Raw genomic sequence first — 14,164 nt, 5'->3', positions numbered from 1 at the left:
GCCGCTCCCGTACCGGTTGCACCACAAACATAAATCGTTGGCCAACCAAAAAGTAACCACATAAGAATTTTACCTAACATTCACCAGGAGGTGGAACCAAAACAACATAATGCTGGGAAATTAAAAAAATTTCAGTTTTTTATGTTCAATAAATATTTTATACCTTGTAATTTTGTAAAAGATTTTTTTCTTTGAAAAGCATGCCTAAATCAAATTTATTTGATTTGATTTGACAGTAAAATAGGCCATTCTAAGCCAATTTACTGCAGCAATTCCTTTCCAAATCATTAGAAAATGTGGTTAACACCCAGTTGTGCATGAAAAAAAAAATACAGTGATATACCGTGAAACCGATATAATTTTGAAAAATGCTGTGATATAAATTTTTGGTCATAACGCCCAGCACTACTTATAACAAGTAATAACAACATTTTAAGTAGACTGTTTAGCAGTTTCAAGCTTCGGTGCAGCTAAATGTGTTACATTTCTTAAATATTAGTGTATCTATTAATAGAACTGTTTTGAAGTCATGGACCAGGACTTCAAGCTCTCAAGCCTTTTATTAGTCGTTCTCACACACGCATTACAGGTCTCCATCCTATGACGTCACACACTGTCTCCTCCACATCCAGGCATATCCTACATTTACACCAGCCCATCAAATCAAAACTCATAACAACGAACCCGAAAAACACAGGCAACAATAACGAAGTACAAACTGGGCAGACTGCCAGTTTCTAGCACAGCCGTGGGAATTATTCCACCATGAGCTTGCTTATGCTAATTAAACTTATCAAAAGTCTAGAACATAATCCCTGAGGCAGAGAGGTCTCTGGTGGCCCCGAGCAGCACGGTTCTCGGGCTGTGGCAGTTCAGCAGGCACATCTGCGTCAGGTGGACAGCATGAATCCCCAGCTGTTCATGGTGAAAATCCTCTATCCCAACTGTTTGGGTCTGGGACAGCTCAGCTGCCGAGTCAGAGGAGAATGGTGGTGCGACGCGTCTAAAGGCTGAATTAAGCTTCTGCGTCACACCAACGCAGAGCACACGCCGTCACCGTGACGCAGTCGTGAACCCTTCGGACTTCTCCGTCACTCCATTTGGTCGCGGTGCAGTACCCCCCGCGGCCGCTAGTTAGCGATCTTTTTCTGAATGGTTTATCCGACTTTTTCCGACCCAGTGAATCAAAGAGATAAGGACAACTATTGTGCAAAAAAAAAAAAAAAAAAAAAAAAAAAAAAAAAAAAAAAAAAATCACACATAAACGAAGAAAAGAGCGCTGAAAGTTCACGACTGCTTCAAACCGGAAACCGGAAATGCGTTGCTCCCAAGCGAACCAATCACAGCCCTCTCCGTCTGCGTCGCTCGACGCGTAGTTACAATTTTCGGGAGGTGCACGTCAGTGACGGCGCAGGTGACGGCGTGTGGTCTGCGTGGACGAAAACCACACGCCGCAGGCACGGCGCAGTTTTGACGCAGAACCATATTTCGGCCTTAAGACGGCTGGCGTGCCACCGTGAGCCCTGACAGGCAGAACGTGGCCGGTCCTAGCTGAACAGAGCTCTGCTGCGGGTCAGACCAGAATGAACACGGTTTGTTGGATCGGTGTGGATTACGGATCAGGACCTAGACAGTCACTGCGAGTGCAGGGTGCTTCCACCGCCATCTCCTGTTAAACCCTTGTTCCATGATGTGCTGCTGCTCTGCCACTCAGTTGCAGGGGAGGGCATCGCTGCCTCAGGCCACTTGGGGCCAATCCCAATACGTTCTACCACTACCACTACCACTACCCCTAAAAAAAGAAGCCACAGATTTTAGGGCACTTCAAATCTTCCAAGGGCCTGGCCCCTGTCCCAATACACCACCTACCCCTACTTTTCAGCACCACCCCTAAATTTTGCTTGCTACGTCACTGCGTGGTTTACGTTCGGGTACGTAAGCGACTGCGTAGTTACGTTTGCACATACGTCACACCATATCAGGAAGCCGAGAGCCAAAAGTTGTTTTAATTTCAGCTGTAGCGCTGTTAATATGCCACTTTATTAAGTTTTAATATTTTTTCAGGCGTAAAAGTAACCGTTAAGATCCCCAACCTGGGCTCAGTTTATCCAAATAACGCCTGTTAAGAAATTTGATCCAATGTTTTCGGCGATGATAAGAGCTGCTCCGGGGCGCAGCAGCAGCAGCAGCTCCTCCTCCTCACGTACAGAAGTGATCGCCGGGTCAACCTGCGCCGTCGTCCCGGGGAGAAACCTGCAGCTCTGTTGAGAATTACCGCTGGCTGAAATAAATCATGTAGGAAAATAAATGTTGGTTTAATAGATGAAATCTAACAGTTGTAGCTACGCCTTTTTAAGAAATTTGCTCAGAAAATTTCAGGATTTCTGCCTGCCGGCTCGGGAGCTGATTTATGGTTCCGCGTTAAATCGACGCAGAGCCTATGGCGTAGGGTACGGCGTAGGGTACGGCGTAGGGTACGGCGTAGGGTACGGCGCGCGTCGGTGTAACGCGGAACCATAAATCAGCCTTTATTCTGGCGTGGTTTGAAAAAGACTTCGCAACCACGAGAAAACGAGTGATTATGTACATTCAACTGAGTGAATATTATGAAAGTAAAATATATAATTCCTGCTAGAAATGTAATCAAAACGCATTTTTATGCAGAAACTAACTCAAAATATTGATTTTATTCACTAAAAAATAAGAAATGTCCGCCATGTTTTTTTTTTGATTCAGTCCGCAAATGACGACGAAAAGCATTCTGGGAAATTTTTCTAGCCCTCGGTCAACTAGGGTGCATCTGAAATCCCTGCTGTGTAGGGCCAGATTGATAACCACTCGCCCTCGATATCCCCACTCCCCCTAGATGCAAAGAGGAATTGGGACACCACTACCTTCACAGGAACGCGCAAAATGTAGGGGTAGGGCTGAAAAGTAGGGGTAGGGGGTGTATTAGGACAGGGCCTTGGAGTGGAGGTCAGATGCCACGCTGATGCTGATGCTGAGATGGATTTGACTCTGGTGGCCACGGCAGAGGCTGCAAAGGTGGGGGTGCAGGCAGGCCAGTTTTACCACTGGTGAGGCAAGCTGTACAGTCCTGCACCATTGTCTCCACATTCCCATCAACGCCCGGCCACCAGAACAGGCCCCTGCAGCGTTGCTTCACCTTCACAATGCCTAGAATATGTCATTTCAGCATGAAAGCTCATCCCTGACACAGTGGAAAGGCACTAGCTCTGCTGAAACTCTGCCGGCCAGCCAACTCGGATGAAAGTGCAGAGCTGAGTGAGTATAAGGTTCTGCGCAGACACAGTTTGGAGTTCCTGGAGGGAAATAACAGGCGCAGAACGTCATCCACGACTGAGTGGAGAAGTGTCAGGCCATCAGCAGACAAGCGGAACCCCACAAACTTGATGACAGATGCTGCAAAGATTTCTCCCCATTCAGCGTAAGTGAGCTAGTAGAGAAGAGCCGATCGACCCACAACCGATCGAGATCAGCCGATAATGCCCCTATCGGTTTTGATAACAGTTCTCAAAATAAAAGTTTAAAGCATGGCCGATCCGATGACGTTTACAACAACAAACCGCCGCCTGCTTTCCCACATCTCAGACCGAGGTCTCCTAAGGGGGCGTGGCAGCCACTTACAAAACATCAACACTGAAAATGGCTTTGCCGGTATGTGAGTTTTACAATGTCTGAATAGGACAACACATTTGCAGTTGCAAAGTGTGTGCAAAGGAGATAGCCCGAGGAGGAATGTTACAATAATTTCAACACAACGACGCTGATAAGACATTTGAAAGTTTCTCACATCAAAGAGTATATCAAAGTTGGCTGCTGCTAAGGCAGAGAAAGAAAAGGAGCGTTCAGCAACGCTAACTCAGCTGAATGTAACAGAGACCATTAAAATGACAGCAACAACAGCAAGGGAAACAAAGAACTACATTGTAAGGTAATGGATTCATAGGTCTTGATCATCAGCTGCTTTCTGTTGTAGAAGACCTCGGGTTTAAAACACGTTGATAGCTGCTTTGACCCACATTACGCGCTGCCAAGTCATAAATATTTCACTGATGAATGCCAGCCAGAGTTATACCAAACTATACAGTCACATCCAACTCTAACCCTTACGCAGGACGACAGTCGTGTCACTCGGCTTCATGAGTGATATTTGCAGTTCTAGTGTGAAGAGTTGTGCTTCACTCACAAGAGTTTCCTCACACACGGCGGATGCAATCGCTAAAGATTTCATAATTAATTTTTATTTTAAGATTTAGTTCCTTTTTCCACGGGAAAACTAAGGTTTAGTTTACAACGTGTATCAACTCTAATAGAGTGACATGTCTGCTGTTGTCTGTGTTGGTGCACTGCACGTGTTGTACACATACCGTATTTTCGCGACCATAAGGCGGACATAAAATTCCTTTTTTTTTTTTAATGTGCCGCGCGCCCAATGAAACGGTGCGCCGTATCTATTAACTGTATTACGGTAATGTAAGGTGGACGGCCACCATGAGGACGGCAAAGGGAGAAGGGGGCGTGTGAAGCACAGGCGGAAGAAATTACAATTTAACATTTTCATGGAGGTCCGTCTTGGTGCTTTCGCTTCATGAAACGGGGCCAGCGCAGCAGCAGCGCCCGGCAGATTATATGGAAAAGATGGAGAGCTTCCGCTCATTCTGCAGCAGACACATCACGAACATGGACAGGTGCCGCTCACGTTAGGTGAATCACACAGTGGAGTTAACGGGGACCAGCGCGGGGGGGGGGGGCGGACCGGGACCCGGGACCACCGTGGGGGAGCGGACCGGGACCCGGGACCACCGCGGTCGGGATCCGCAGCACAACGGGGTATGAAAAGTTTATTTACTCTTGTGCTTGCCTGCCACGCTGATGGACAGAAACTGCCGGCTATGGTGAGTTTTAAAAGAAAAGCGTTGCCTAAACAGACTTTTCCAGCCAGAGTGAAATGAAAAGGGCTGGATGGATGAAGAGATGATCGAGTGGCTGAGACAGGTTTATGTGCAGCGACCCGGTGGTTTTTTTGAATTCTTTAATGCGGAAACAGAAGATGAACCTTTGAAGCGTTTGATTGATGTGAAAAGTGAAATAAAATATCAAACTAAGTTTTGCTCCGCTCTATTTTTAAATAAGCGCTCTTGTGTATGTGTTCTGCAGCGCGTGTGTGTGTTTTGCGGTGCGCGTGTGTGCAGCTCCGTGTCTGTAGACGGCGCCTTTTGGGTCGGTGCGCCGTATGTGTGTTTAAAATCCAAAAATGACACACAAAACTGAGGGTGCGCCTTTTCACACGGTGCGCCGAATGGTCGTGAAAATACGGTAATTATTACCACATGAAAGCTTAAGCTAGTAAGCCACACGAGTCTAAGTTCTAAGACAGTGGTTTTCACTCGCCGGTAGCCCTGGCGAAGGTCAAGCCTGGAGACAACCATAAAACCAAAGAATTGGTGTGGTGACAAAAATTGTTGTTCAAAAAGAACGTCAGGACACCTCAGCTGTCTTTCTGATGTTTAATGAAAATAGGAAAAACATTCAATTGAATGGAGCCACACAGTTCAACCGGTCACATGAACCATCAGTCCTTAGTGAGCTGAACGTGTTTAAAGAAAAGTTATCTTATAGTTGGGAAGCTGGGAAACTAGACAAAACATCACCCTGGCAACCGTGCCAGGCTCTGTGTCAAAGCGCGTGACCTCGGCATAGGAATGTTCACTTGAAAACAGGCAACAGACAGTGTTATACCAAAATTTTCCATTACATTGGGCAGACAGTTCCCTCCGCCGTGGGCCAACGGTTACTTGGAGGAACGTATATTGCACCAGCGAGCCATTGTGTCCGTTCTCTGTTATTCATTTTCTCAGTCTGTTCTCCATTTTCCTGCTCTGCCCGGCTGGCCTCCGGCAGGAGGGTCCCCCCTTATGATCCAGGTCCTGCTCAAGGTTTCTTCCCTCCTAAATGGGAATTTTTCCCTGCTATTGTTTATGTTATGTTTATGTAAAAATTACTCGGGGGTCATGTTCTGGGTCTTTAGAAAGCGCCTAGAGTCAACTTCTGTTGTATTAGACGTTATATAAATAAAATTGAATTGAAAAAAATAGAACTGTGTTGTACAAGACGGGGAGGAAGAGGAAACCTGAAACGCCAAAGCTGGGAGGGTTGCAGAGAGAAAGACTGACTGTTCCCACCGTGCCGATCTAAGCGTGGCTACACAGCTCAGCAGGGGAAACCTCACAAACTTAGGTCCTGTTTACATGTAGCAAAAGTTTGGCCACTGTAGTTACTCGTGTCATTTGTTGATGGTTATAAGTTTACACTTCTTCCTACTCCTTTTTTTGGCACATGTAAATCATTTTTTCCAGTATTCCGATTAGCTAGCATGACTTAATGCTTCTCGTTACACTGCTGGATTGCTCCAAAGCTGCTCCAGATGCTGGATTGTTATTGAAAAGAAACCAGGCCGAGTTGAGTCGAGCCGAGTAGATACTAGTGGAAAAGTGCGAAAAGACTGACTGTTTCGACCATGCCGATCCAAGCCATAGCTACACAGCTCAGCGGGGGAAACCTCACAAACTGAGGCCCCATTTACACGTAGCCAAAACGCTGGTGTTTTCATGCGTTTTGGTCGTTGGTTTACACGAAAACGAAGCTCAAAGTCACCAAAAGCTATAATTTCCGAAAACTCCGGCCAAAGTGGAGATTTGCAAAAACTCCGTCTTCACGTTTGCTTGTAAACAGATGGAAACAGACATTTAGGCTTCAGAACGTCACATTATGCGACAGAAACGTCACCAGCGTCATGTGTGCGATCTGAGTTTACAAGTTGTTTGGCCACTGTAGTTACTTGTGTCAATTGTTGATGTTTTTTTCCAGTATTCCGATTAACTAGCATGACTTAATGCTTCTCGTTACACTGCTGGATTGCTCCAAAGCTGCTCCAGCTGCTGGATTGTTATTGAAAAGAAACCAGGCCGAGTTGAGTCGAGTCGAGCTGAGTAGAGCCGAGTAGATACTAGTGGAAAAGTGTTAAAAGACTGTGACTGTTCCCACCTAAGCCATAGATCTAAGCCATAGCTACACAACTCAGCGGGGGAAACCTCACCAACTGAGGCCCCATTTACACGCAACCAAAACGCTGCTGTTTTCAACGCTTTTTGGTCGTTGGTTTACACGAAAACGAAGCTCAAAGTCACCAAAAGCGATAATTTCGGAAAACTCACGCTTGCTTGTAAACAGATGGAAACAGACAGTTAGGCTTCAGAACGTCACATTATGCGACAGAAACGTCACCAGCGTCATGTGTGCGATTTGTATTTTGTAATTTGTTTGGCCACTGTAGTTACTCGTGTCATTTGTTGATGGTTTTTTTTCCAGTATTCCGATTAGCTAGCATGACTTTATGCTTCTCGTTACACTGCCGCCTGTAGGTGTGGCTCATAGCACCCCTGAACAGCGTATTTATGCCGGTTCATATAAATGAAGACATTTTGAAAACGATCTGATGTAAATGATGGTATTTTTCAAAATGTAGAGGACTGCTGGATTGCTCCAAAGCTGCTCCAGCTGCTGAATTGTTATTGAAAAGAAACCAGGCCGTGTTGAGTCGAGCCGAGCCGAGTAGGTACTAGTGGAAAATTGCTAAAAGACTGTGACTGTTTCCACCGTGCCGATCCAAGCCATAGCTACACAGCTCAGCAGGGGAAACCTCACAAACTGAGGCCCCATCTACACGTAGCCAAAACGCTGTTTTCATGCGTTTTGGTCGTTTGGTTTACACGAAAACGAAGCTCAAAGTCACCAAAAGCGATAATTTCAGAAAACTCCGGCCAAAGTGGAGATTTGCAAAAACTCCGTCTTCACGTTTGCTTTTAAACAGATGGAAACAGACATTTAGGCTTCAGAATGTCACATTATGCGACAGAAACGTCACCAGCGTCATGTGTGCGATCTGAGTTTACAAGTTGTTTGGCCACTGTAGTTACTCGTGTCAATTGTTGATGTTTTTTTCCAGTATTCTGATTAGCTAGCATGACTTAATGCTTCTCGTTACAGTGCTGGATTGCTCCAAAGCTGCTCCAGCTGCTGGATTGTTATTGAAAAGAAACCAGGCCGAGTTGAGTCGAGTCGAGTCGAGCCGAGCTGAGTAGAGCCGAGTAGGTACTAGTGGAAAATAATAATAATAATAATAATAATAATAATAATTAATTTTATTTATATAGCACTTTTCAGGGCACTCAAAGACGCTTAAAAAAGTGCTAAAAGACTGTGACTGTTCCCACCTAAGCCATAGATCCAAGCCATGGCTACACAGCTCAGCGGGGGAAACCTCACAAACTGAGGCCCCATTTACACGTAGCCAAAACGCTGGTGTTTTCATGCGTTTTGGTCGTTGGTTTACACGAAAACGAAGCTCTAAGTCACCAAAAGCGATAATTTCGGAAAACTCCGTCTTCACGTTTGCTTGTAAACAGATGGAAACAGACATTTAGGCTTCAGAACGTCACATTATGCGACAGAAACGACGGATTGCTCCAAAGCTGCTCCAGCTGCTGGATTGTTATTGAAAAGAACCCAGGCCGAGTTGAGTCGAGCCGAGCCGAGTAGGTACTAGTGTAAAAGTGCTAAAAGACTGTGACTGTTCCCACCTAAGCAGTGCTTTAAGTGGGCCGGTACGGAGCGGTACGCAGTACCGGCACTTGTAAATTTTACCCATCAGCGTACCGGAAATTATTTACTGTGTGCGGCGCGTACCGGTACTGTTCTTCCCAGATTCCCCATCAGTCAGTAACTCCCCCCGATCTCCCCAAAGTCTACAGGTTGGATTTGTTGATTAAGGTGTTTTGATGCTCAAAGCTTGCCGTACAGACGTAAAGGCGCGCTTGGCCAACCCGCGGCTCGCGAGCCGCATGCGGCTCTTTGGCCGGTGTCATGCGGCTCTTGCAACTGTATTTGATAGGTGCAGTGAAAGACAGACTCGTATGAAGTGGGTGCAAAATATGCCGCGACTGGAATTGCGGCATATTTGTCATGCGGCTCTTGCAACTTTATTTGATAGGTGCAGTGAAAGACAGACTCGTAAGAAGTGGGTGCAAAATATGCCGCGACTGGAATCGAACCCGCGTTCGCTGTACGCAAGTCGCCTGCTCATCCGGTTGAGCTATACGGGTGCGCTTATGGTTGTGACGGAAATAAATTGGAGGGACAAAATGCAAGGCCAAACGGAAATGTGAAGGTAAACACAGGAGGTTTTTAACAGAGTGGGAGAGTTTAATATATATATATATATATATATATATATATATATATATATATATATATAAATAATGTATATACACACATTTACATAGTCCCATATTTGTATGACTGGAGGGGGAGAGTACCGGTGTTGTGCCAAAAAGTGATTGCCTGCCAGAATCTGATTTCTTCTGATTTGTGGCCGCGGGAGCGCGCACAGCAGCCCGTTGAGCGATAGCAATAAAACGTCAGATTTTCAGATTATGAAGCTCAAGAATGAGATCAAATCATATTTAGGTAAAAACAACTTTTCATTAACTGTATTTGGCCTTCAATCAATTTTTGGCAGGTGAAAATGCCTATTTTGTTGTTGTAATGGTCCTTTAAAAGAGTTAAAAGCAATCATGTGCGCTCTAGTGTTTATATTATGAAGCTCAAGAATGAGATCAAATCATATTTAGGCAGAAACAACCTTTCATTAACTGTATTTGGCCTTCAATCAATTTTTTGCAGGTAAAAAGACCCATTTTCAGGGGAGAAATCAGATTCTGGCAGGCAATCACTTTTTGGCACAACCCCGGCACTTATTTTTTCCCACTTAAAGCACTGCACCTAAGCCATAGATCTAAGCCACAGCTACACAGCTCAGCACCAACCTCACAAACGAGGCTTCTGGAGGAACCTGTGTTGTCGGAGATGGAGAGGAGGAGGTTGGCCCCCAGCCAGGGAACCTGAAACACCAAAGCCGGGAGGGTTTGCAGAGACAGAGCGACTAGCACCGTCCCGACCTGAGCCAGAGCTACACAGCTAAGGAGCCGGGTCTGTCTCCTGGAGCCGCTGCCAGGGCTGGATGAATCCCTGCGAGTGGACCCTGGGGCTGGCTGACCCACATAACTAGCGGCGAGCAGCGACTCACCCGGCCGCTGATGGCGCTGGCGAGGGACGCTGCGCTGCACGATCACACTCTGCGTGGCGGCGAAATGCGCCGTCAATAAAGCCACGCAGTCGTTGTAGGAGTCTGCGGGTCCCAGCGTGCGGAACACCCGCTGCCCCTCGTCCCCCAGGCTGCTCAGCAGCATAGCCTTGCGCCGCGCGTCGCTGGCCGCGTCCAGCCCCATCGCGGTCAGAAACGTCTCGAAGGACTCGAACCAGCGCGACCAGGGGATGGGCGGCTCGCCCGGCAGGCCGAGGAACAGCGGCAGCGGCGAAAACGGGAGGTCCATGGTTTGGTACGTCCCCGGGATGGCGGCGGAGCGGGACCCGGAGCTCGCAGGCCGCGCATTAGTCCCTCGCTCTCCCGCATACGCATTTACATGGCTGCTTCCTGTGACGTCAGCGCGGCCTCCTCCACATCAGCATGTCACATAACAGATTTAAAAGGACATCAAAGTGCCACTGCTGCTGCTGCTGCTCCTGCTACTGCTGCTGGCATTTAGCAGACGCTCTTATCTCAAAGCGATTTACATCTGAGAGAACAACACAAGTAAGAAATTACATAGGAGGGTCCAGCTGCATCAGTGCTGGTCAGACTGCTGAGAGTGCAGTTGGACACAAGTTGCTAGAAATATATATATATATATATATATATATATATATATATATATATATATATATATATATTGCTCTGATGAACTCTCATCACTCATAGAGTCTCAGAATAATCAATCACTGTGCAATAATAATAATAATAATAACCACAATCATACTGTAACAATGCACCTTTCAATAATCATGTCTACTTCATACTACTACTACTGTCATTTAGCAGACGCTTTTATCCAAAGCGATTTACATCTGAGAGAACAACACAAGCAGGAAATCACATAGGAGGGTCCAGCTGGATAAGTGCTGGTCAGTGCTAGAACATACATACATACATACATACATACATACATACATACATACATACATACATACATACATACATACATACATACATACATACATACATACATACATACATACATACATACATACATACATACATACATACATACATACATACATACATATAGTTTCTTCCCCCAAGCTGTTGCTCTGATGAACTCTCATCACTCATAGTCTCAGAATAATCAATCACTGTGCAATAATAATAATAATAATAACCACAATCATATACTGTAACTATGCACCTTTCAATAACCATGACTACCTCATACTGCTGCACCTTTCACTTTTTTTTTTTTTTTTTTTTAAATTGTACATATGTTAAAGGAGCTGTATGTAAGAGCAATAATAAAACGAATCATAAAATGACCCCGATATGTCAACAGACATTTAAAAATCATGTTCATTTCAAATACTTATGTCACTGACAACAGCACTCAAGCCAGGATATTCCAGTTTAAAAAGAGGAGTTGCAGCCCTCAACCGATGTTTATGTTGTCATTTTTTGTTTTGGCCTGAAGCTCCACCCTCCACCTATCTCCCAATCACGAAGTCAGAATTGTTTTAGGTTGCCAGCTCGGCTCTAATTATCGCAGCCATGGCAGCCTACGTTCCTGCTGCATTCTGCAGCCAACCTGGCAACCTCTGGTCGGGGGGAGGAGGGGGAGGGTACACGCCGCTCAATATTTTGAAAGTGACTGCGGTACCAGTTTTGGCCATTTCTTACAGACGGCTCCTTTAATAAGAGCTGTCATTTGTCTATTTACTGTACGGTGAGCAAAACAACCAGAGTCAAATTCCCTGTCTTGTTTGACCTGACTTGGCCAATAAACCTGATTATGATTCTGATTCTGAGGGAAACTCATAAATTGGTGATGTCCATTGGACTCAGACTTCAGGCAGTCATTGACTGCAAATAATATTTATCCATGTATTCAATTATGTTTCAATTTATAATTATGTCACTTTCTCCTAATACTTTTGGAGGTCCAGTGTGTAGAATTGCTGTAATTCCTGTAAAATGTATTTAATTGAGGCTTAAAGTCTACACTTTGATCACTTCTCTTTGCTCTGATGAACTCTCATCTCTCATAGAGTCTCAGAGTAATCAATCAAGTAATCTTTTCTCTCTTTTGTGCATGTTTGCAGGCCGGAGCTTCGGGAGCTGCGTGCTGGCCTGCGGTCCCGGTCCCCAGAATCAGATCAGCAGTTCACACTAACAACTCTGAATAAGAAATGTCTCTCTCTTTACAGTTAAATGGATTAAAAAAAAAAAAAAACACCACACAATTCATCTCATGAACCACCCTCCAGCAGCAGCACACTACACTTCAGGAACAGGAAGTGAGACGTGTGCTGAGGACTATGAATCATCATCATCATCAGTCAGGTCAAACAAGACAGGGAATTTGACTCCGGTTATTTTTGCTCAGTGTACAGTAAATAGACAAATGACAGCTCTTATTAACATATATACCATTTTTTTTTTAAAGTGAAAGGTGCGAGTTCATCAGAGCAACAGCTTGGGGGAAGAAACTAATATAAATATATATATAAATATATATATAAATAAATAAATATATATATATATATATATATATATATATATATATATATATATATATATATATATATATATATATATATATGTTTATATCATTATATTTTTCCTCTTTATATATTGTATAAATAAATATATGAGAAAGCTACGTCTAAAAGTGCGTGCAGCTCTCTATATGCAGAGGTGCTCCTTAAAGAGCTGAGTCTTTAGCTTGCTCTTAAAAGTAAATACAGACCCTGGGGATCGGACAGAGTTTGGTAGTTCGTTCCACCATCGGGAACAATGGAGGAGAAGAGTCTAGTTACTGTACGAAATCATGTCTTACCTATTGAAGAGACAGGTGATGGCGGTGGCAATTCCTGTTCAGCTACCTGATAAACTGTATTTTTACTTGGGATGATGAATGCAGGATCCAGTGTGGCCACAAATGACCTGGATCCATTATCATCCACAGAGCATACAGTGGAAGTTTGGGAGTCATTCACTATAAACTCCACAACAGCTCCTTCAAGCTCGTGCTTCCCGTTTCCTAAAAAAGAATATTAAAAAAAAACATGAATTAAAAAAAAAACTTCAAATTGACTAAACACACATTCAATTGAAATTGTTTTATAACGGCGACATCTCCTTCAAGTCTGCTGCTACTCGTAACTGGGAATAATCAAAGCCTCTACTGCACATCCCGCTGTTCCTTCTGATTATTGCTTCTTGTTTTTGTTTTTGTTTTTTTGTTTTGTTTTCTGCTTTTGTTTTGTATTACCTAGCTTATTCTATTTGTCTCATCACTATTTTAGTCTCTCTCGGTGCAAAATAACACTAATTCCTCCCTTTTCTTTTTTTTTTTTACAATCTTCCCTACAAAGTACTGCTTCTTACCTGTATGTCATTACATGTTATATGAATTAAAAAAAGGTCTCCAATGTAAACAAGTGTAATGCTTTCTTGGAATAATGCCTTTTAGTTGACTTTGTATCAGCGAATCTGTACTGTCATGAAACTGTACCTGATCCTATGCAATTCTTCTAATAAATTCTTCAATCAATTAATCAATCAATCAATCAATCTCAATGTACCGTATTTTCCGCAATACCATGCGCACTTAAAAGTTTTCTCAAAAACCCGCAGTGCGCCTCATAACGCTGTTTGCATAGGATCATTACGGCAATTTCTGCTGCCGTAGCCAGGGGGATTCTGGGTAATGTAGTCAGGACGACAGCGGCGACACCGACTCGGATCATGGCGACTGTAAGCAGACGGAACCGGGACCGCTGGGATCAAACTCGCCCGGCTGATCCATAGATATATGGACTGATCCGTCCCGAGGCAGAGCAAGTAAATTTTGAGGGATTTGGAGGTGGGGAATGAACCGGAAAAGTTCTCCTCTGCGTTTGTATTGGGAGTCAACGAAGTTTTCAGAAAGCTGTTTTTATTTTGTTAATAAAGTTTGACTTCCAGTACTTTTAT

The 14,164-nt window shown here is 44.4% G+C and overlaps 1 protein-coding gene across 1 annotated transcript in view; it reads right to left on the bottom strand.

Annotated features, from left to right (window-relative positions):
* Positions 1-10,579, bottom strand: part of ccdc62 (coiled-coil domain containing 62) — a 32,469-nt gene extending 21,890 nt beyond the window's left edge. The window contains exon 1 of the mRNA XM_061733845.1: positions 10,169-10,579. Within this exon, the coding sequence (XP_061589829.1) occupies positions 10,169-10,475 (307 nt within the window). The 5' untranslated portion in view covers positions 10,476-10,579. The remainder of the gene's footprint in view (positions 1-10,168) is intronic.
* Positions 10,580-14,164: the final 3,585 nt, after the last annotated feature.

This window comes from Cololabis saira, chromosome 11 (genome assembly GCF_033807715.1).
Source record: "Cololabis saira isolate AMF1-May2022 chromosome 11, fColSai1.1, whole genome shotgun sequence".
NCBI lineage: Eukaryota > Metazoa > Chordata > Actinopteri > Beloniformes > Belonidae > Cololabis > Cololabis saira.
Note: the sequence above shows the minus strand (reverse complement) of the source record. Positions and strands in the feature narration are given on the sequence as shown.